The sequence below is a fragment of the Camelina sativa genome, chromosome 9 (genome assembly GCF_030686135.1).
Source record: "Camelina sativa cultivar CO46 ecotype springtype chromosome 9, ASM3068613v1".
NCBI classification, from domain to species: domain Eukaryota; kingdom Viridiplantae; phylum Streptophyta; class Magnoliopsida; order Brassicales; family Brassicaceae; genus Camelina; species Camelina sativa.
In genome coordinates this window covers 29,997,895-30,003,940 of record NC_141888.1, presented here as the reverse complement: position 1 = coordinate 30,003,940, position 6,046 = coordinate 29,997,895, and the positions used below count along the sequence as shown (strand labels likewise).

At 37.2% G+C, this 6,046-nt stretch overlaps 2 protein-coding genes across 2 annotated transcripts; one reads left to right on the top strand and one right to left on the bottom strand.

The window, feature by feature from the left end:
• Window positions 1-1,565: 1,565 nt before the first annotated feature.
• LOC104711914 (uncharacterized) lies at window positions 1,566-2,251 on the bottom strand. The gene is made up of 2 exons (XM_010428695.3): window positions 2,030-2,251; window positions 1,566-1,944 (listed from the first exon to the last, which is right to left on the bottom strand). The coding sequence occupies exons 1-2, from the start codon at window positions 2,148-2,150 to the stop codon at window positions 1,673-1,675; spliced, it is 393 nt and encodes a 130-aa protein (XP_010426997.1). The 5' UTR covers window positions 2,151-2,251; the 3' UTR covers window positions 1,566-1,672.
• A 1,072-nt stretch (window positions 2,252-3,323) lies between these two features.
• On the top strand, window positions 3,324-5,505 carry LOC104711913 (29 kDa ribonucleoprotein, chloroplastic). The gene is made up of 5 exons (XM_010428694.3): window positions 3,324-3,869; window positions 4,032-4,133; window positions 4,461-4,916; window positions 5,004-5,114; window positions 5,210-5,505. The coding sequence occupies exons 1-4, from the start codon at window positions 3,492-3,494 to the stop codon at window positions 5,067-5,069; spliced, it is 1,002 nt and encodes a 333-aa protein (XP_010426996.1). The 5' UTR covers window positions 3,324-3,491; the 3' UTR covers window positions 5,070-5,114; window positions 5,210-5,505.
• The last annotated feature ends 541 nt before the right edge of the window (window positions 5,506-6,046 follow it).

Below are 6,046 nucleotides of genomic sequence, written 5' to 3'. Positions count from 1 at the left end.
TTGTCAAAACTGGAATTCTCTACAAAATAAAGGTTGTAGCTCCGAAATCATGGGTATCAATACATATCCTACACGCCTTTTTCGCGCCGTATCATGAAAAGTTTCACGCTTACGAAAGAGTAGAGAATAGTAAAAAATTTCATGTTTTGCAAAAAAATTGGAATTGCTGCTTTAAAAAGATGGCGGCCTTATTGTGGTTTCGTATCTTATGACCGACTGGTTTTCTCTCAAGAAGCTATTTGCTATCTTTTAGAATGCTAGACTCTCTTATCTTCTATATTGTTTTAACCCCAATCATGCAACTCCATGCATGTTGTATATTCCTACCTTGATTAACTCGTCTTAGAATGACCAGTCGGTTTCGTACGGCAATTTTTGACGCATTCAATTTATTTCTCTTTACTTCATTTTTTCTATCGGAAATCAACACAATTGAAGTAAACCGCGAGCATTTTTAAAATCGATTTCAGGTTTGTCTGACGACAAATAATTAAGTTGTCTAACTTCTAGATAAGCAAATTTGAGTGTTTACAAGGTTTCACGTAGTCGCTCCAACCAGTAGTGCGAGGCCTGAATGAATTAAATTGTGTTATTTACTGTTTCTGCTAATTATTGAAAGGAAATATTCATTTATATAATAGAAAAAAATCCTCTATATAATAAAATAAACACCGTTTATTTAAGATTGTCAAAACTGGAATTCTCAACAAAATAAAGGTTGTAGCTCTGACATTGTGGGTATCAATACGTATCCTACATGCCTTTTTCACGCCGTATTATGAAAAATTTCACGCTTACGTGCGAGTAGAGAGTAGTAAAAATTTTCAAGTTTTACAAAAAAATTGGAATTGCTACTTTAAAAAGATATTAGCCTTATTTTGGTTTCGTATCTTATGACCGACTGGTTTTCTCTCAAGAAGCTATTTGCTATCTTTTGGAATGATAGACTCTATATTGTTTTAACCCCAATCTTGCAACTCCGTGCATGTTATATATTCCTTCCTTGATTAACTCGTCCTAGAATGACCTTGAACCTAGAAAAAAATATGTTTTTAAGTCAATTATTTTTCCGGTTACAACCCAAAAGAGACTACTCTCAACTCTCTACTAAAATGTCGTGTTTCCATTTCCAATCAATTAACAACTGTCTACTGTTTCTAAAAAAATAATATATGTGAATAGAAACTTCATTGTGTTTTACATATTTAGACTTTAAAATGACATTTTTTTTTGTTTTTCACAATTTCTGTAGTTTTAAATAAATTTGGTGATGATGAGAGTAGTTGTTCTGAGTTTATAATTTAGGAGAATGGGTTTAAGGTTATTTTCTCCAAGAACCCCAAAAAGTCTAAGCTCAAACTCGTTTTAAGCATCCACAAAACATTAAAAGGATAGATAAAGCTGTCTATGTAGAGAATTAGAATTATAACAACGATGGACCATAACAAGTTGTAGATCTGGTTCTTGTATAATCATTTTTGTTCTTTTGGTCAGATTTCACTAATCACCATTTTCCATTAACCACATTGTGGTCTCTGTTTTGCTTTTGCCTAGACTCTAGAAACTGTTGAAACTAGGATCTTTATTATAAAAGTTGTACAGTTTAAAAAAAAAAAACACATTCAGAAGCTGATCAACTAAATATGCTCGAGAAAGAAAATTAAAGAAAAGTTCACTTGACAGGAGCAAGAAGGGTGTAGAGAAGGAGGAATGAGACAATGACGATGGCTCCAATAAGTGTGAACCTCGGACTAGTCCAAAGCATTAGATTAGATCTCTCTGCTTTTTTAATGGGATCGATTTCTTCCGACGCCGGATAATCCGATCTTGGAGGATTCCACGTCACGTACTTGTCCATGTTGAACTGAGAGAACAACGTCTTCTTGCTCTGTTTCTTGAAACTCTTCCACGCCTTGTCCCAATCCGTCGACGATCTATCACCACCTGACATCGAATCAATTGAACCGAATTAAACCGATTCCAATCCAATTATATAAAATCTTCTGAGATTATTACGAGAATCTCTCACCGTCTGCGTTACGGGGAGGTTCGTTTTTGGAGCAACGGAACCTAGAAGAGGATGTGAATCTTGGGATCATCCGGCAGATATTGGAAGAATTTAAGCCGGAGATTCGTACTGAAATGTCCATTTTTTTTTCCGATTTCGGTACGGACAAAAAAGTATCTGAGTGTTGTTGTGTTCTTCTTCTTCGATTCTCCGCCGGACAATGTTCCTTAGCCAGTTTCAATCTCTTGTTGTGTCTTCGTTGGTGACACGTGGCTATCAATGGGACCCGTAATTATTAATATGAATTCTGAACCGGACTGGTTATTATACGGTTTAAATCTGGTTAGGGTAATACCCGACCGAACCGGAAATTGACACTTCTAGCTTAAGCGGCAACTAGCAGTGCTACCTCAGTAATGGAGAGCTAGGGTTTTCCTATGGTATGAGAAGATGACATCTTTTATATCGAGCCTAATGTTAGACTAACTCTGTAACTCATGACTAAATTAATATTTATTTATCTTTGATTTCATAATTTTCATTTACAACAAAGGAAAAAAAAGTAAAACTGTTCATATCAATAATAAATCCATTTACACAGCTTACCCAAAAAAAAAAAAAATCCATTTACACAAATAAACCTCAAAGTTGATTATTTTCAAGAGGGGGTTGTTATTACAACTTATACATGATTGGTATACTTAAAGAACAAGTTGAAGATCCATACTTACTGGACCCTCAGTGTAAACAGTCTCTAGTTGCATATTTTTCCTTTGGCTTTTAGTTATGCGGCCTTATCTTCTCACCAGACCCGCTCTCTTGTTCATCTCCACTGTCCATCCTAATTAGACGGACCAGATCATATAACGCATACCCATTCACTTCACTCAAAAGACTAGGCTACCCACCCCGTTGTAAGTTTGTAACCGAAAAAATAATAAAATTGACTACTCTTTTTTAAAAAAAAATTCCTCAAAAAATGTATTAAAACTCAAGTGTAAAATTTCTATTATATATTTTATCAGTTTTTTTTTTCTTTTGGTTTTAATGTGAAGATTATTTTTTCAGTCATCACTAACACAAATTAGATTATAGTTTTTTTTTTCTTTTCTTTCACAATACAAACTAAACAAGAATGTCACTTATATATTTCACTAAAATGTATATTATACCAACAATTTTCTACAATTTTGGCTTGTGTGATTTTATTTTTTTACTGACTGAAAAGGTAAAAAAAACTGTAGAAATAATTTTCTTTTTTTACAAATTTTCATAGAAAATAAAAATATCCAAGTGGGAGATATTTCAAGAGGATAAAGATTTTTTGCCGATAAATATCAAAAAGTTCTCACAGTTTCTTATCTCCACTCTCACAAACCCTCTCTCTCGCAGCAGAACCCTTTCTAAAACCTTATCTTCTTCTTCAGAGCTTTAGCTTCGAGAGAGCAAAATTCTCAAAAAGCTAAATAGCCCACCCACCACCATGTCTGCCTCTGCTTCTTCTCTCTCCGCTTTCAAACCTAAATCCCTTCCCCTCTGCGTTTCCAGACCCGCCGCTTCCGTCTCCGTCTTGCCTCCTTCCCTCTCCTTCAAACTTCACTCCGACCACCTCGTCTCTCTCTTCGCTTCCTCCTCCTTGAAATGCTCTTCCCCCGCTCGGTTCGTCAGGAACGTTGCCGTGTCCTCTGATTTCGAAGTGGAGGAAGATGACATGTTCGCCGACGGTGACGATTCGGCCCCTGTGGAGCGTAGTTCCTTCTCTCCTGACCTTAAGCTCTTTGTTGGTAACCTTTCTTTTAACGTTGATAGTGCTCAGCTCGCTCAGCTCTTTGAGAGCGCTGGAAATGTTGAGATGGTTGAGGTGAGATTTATTTCTTTAGGGTTCTCCTTTTTTTCAGATTTGGATTTTAACTTCTTGAATTGTTGTTGATGGATATAATGATTTGCTTATTACCTCTGTTTGTGTAGCTTTATAGTGAATCTTGTTGTGTCCTCTGTTTATAATGGATTGATATATTTGTAGGTAATCTATGACAAAATGACTGGACGGAGCAGAGGTTTCGGATTTGTGACAATGTCCACTGCAGCTGAAGTTGAGGCAGCTGCTCAACAATTCAATGGCTATGTAAGAACATACTTTTGGTTCTTTGCTATAGTGTTGCTTGTGTGGATTGTTATGTTTTAGAGATAGTTAAATTGTGCTGTTTTATCCTCTGTTTAGTTTTGTTGAGACTTTATGGTTATGTTTTAGTGTATTCTGCCTATAAGATGCATCTTCGTCCTTTGATGAAATCTGTCTCAACTATTATGTCGTTGTTGTTTCTTATTTGGAGATAGAAGTTGCTGAGATCATTGTTGAACCTTTTGTTTTTAGCGGTTTAGCTGTAGCGTCTTGTGCATTGTGGTTGTGGCTGTTTTTTTTTATTAATTACTTTGAAATAAACATTTTCAGGAATTTGAAGGCAGACCCTTGAGAGTTAACGCTGGCCCTCCTCCACCTAAGAGGGAGGAATCCTTCTCCAGAGGACCAAGGAGTGGCGGTTACGGTTCTGAACGTGGTGGTGGGGGTTACGGTTCTGAACGTGGTGGTGGTGGTGGTTACGGGTCTCAACGTGGTGGTGGTTACGGTTCTGAACGAGGTGGTGGTTACGGAGGGTCTCAACGTTCCAGTTATGGTTCTGGATCAGGGTCAGGTTCGGGCTCAGGTTCTGGTAACCGTCTTTATGTAGGAAACCTCTCTTGGGGTGTTGATGACATGGCTCTTGAGAACATGTTTAATGAGCAAGGAAAGGTTGTTGAAGCCAGAGTCATTTACGACAGGGACAGTGGTAGGTCTAAGGGTTTTGGGTTTGTGACACTCAGCTCTTCACAGGAGGTTCAAAAGGCCATCAATTCTTTGAATGGTGCAGTAAGTATCATCTCCTTTCTCTTTGCATAATACTCGGATCAGTACTACTTACAGTAAGATAAAACATCTGTTACTACTTCCCTGTAGGATTTGGATGGAAGACAAATAAGAGTCTCAGAGGCTGAGGCTAGGCCACCAAGAGGCCAGTTTTGAGCGGCCACCCCACTTCACCTTCTCAAAAATTGCAGATTCTGGAAGGTAGGACTCTCAAATTCTCAAGCCATGTTCAAGCATTTTCTTTCTGATTCTCTGGCTACAAACGACTAATTTACTTGGATCTTGAATTGTAACAGGTTCTTTGAAGCATATGGGGTTAAGAGTGAGAAGATGGCGGTTTCAGATAGTAACTAAAACTCACTGCTGCTGCATGCTAGGCTTTATCCGCCTTAGATGTAGAAGATCATAAAGGAATGGTCTTTTTTGAGAAAGATAACGATTAGGTTAAAAGCATAGGCCCCTGTTTCTTGTCTGTCTGAATCCTGCGGTTGATTTTAGTTGGATTTGCATTTTTCTTCTTCCCTTTTTGTTGGTATTTTGACACCTTTGGCTTTTTGGAATATGAGTGACTGTAGCAGTCTATTTTGCTTAATGTTTTTGTTTTTCTGTTCTAAAAACTAGTTCATCTAACTTCTTAAAAATCTCAAAACTAAAAAAAATCTGGAATGCTTTTGAGGTTGTATAATCAGTTTCTCAATTTCTCATATGAAACCAATTGGAAGACCGAAGACTTTTACCTCAATTATGTTCTCTGGATTCACAGAACTGTGTGAGTTTGGTATGATCCTTACATATTCGTTCCTAGTTTTGTGAAATCAGGTGTCAGCGGGCCTAATTAATATTGTTTAAAGGGCTACAGAGGCAGACTTCTTGAGTGCTCCATATAGGCTTGAACCTCTTGGCTAAGCACCCTTAACCCCAAACAAAAGTTTCAATTTCTTTTGTATACCTAGTCTGACTCTAGGCCGGCCCATTGACACCCTTATAATTGGAGGAGTATTCTAATACTAATCCCCCTTATACGTAACATGCCAAATTAATAATGTCAATGAATATAGTGTGCGGATGTCATTGTGAGGAAGGTATCATCGACGTCATTAACTTAAACAAAAAAAAAAAGAGACTTCAGGAAA

What these genes read in the sequence shown, in the direction of transcription:
- LOC104711913 (XM_010428694.3), top strand. Translation starts at nt 3,492, where the DNA reads ATGTCTGCCTCTGCTTCTTCTCTCTCCGCTTTCAAACCTAAATCCCTT. An exon ending in CTCAACAATTCAATGGCTAT is followed by an intron (nt 4,134 to 4,460) that starts GTAAGAACATAC and finishes AAACATTTTCAG; the next exon opens with GAATTTGAAGGCAGACCCTT. An exon ending in TCAATTCTTTGAATGGTGCA is followed by an intron (nt 4,917 to 5,003) that starts GTAAGTATCATC and finishes ACTTCCCTGTAG; the next exon opens with GATTTGGATGGAAGACAAAT.
- LOC104711914 (XM_010428695.3), bottom strand. Translation starts at nt 2,150, where the DNA reads ATGGACATTTCAGTACGAATCTCCGGCTTAAATTCTTCCAATATCTGC. An exon ending in ACCTCCCCGTAACGCAGACG is followed by an intron (nt 1,945 to 2,029) that starts GTGAGAGATTCT and finishes ATTCGATGTCAG; the next exon opens with GTGGTGATAGATCGTCGACG.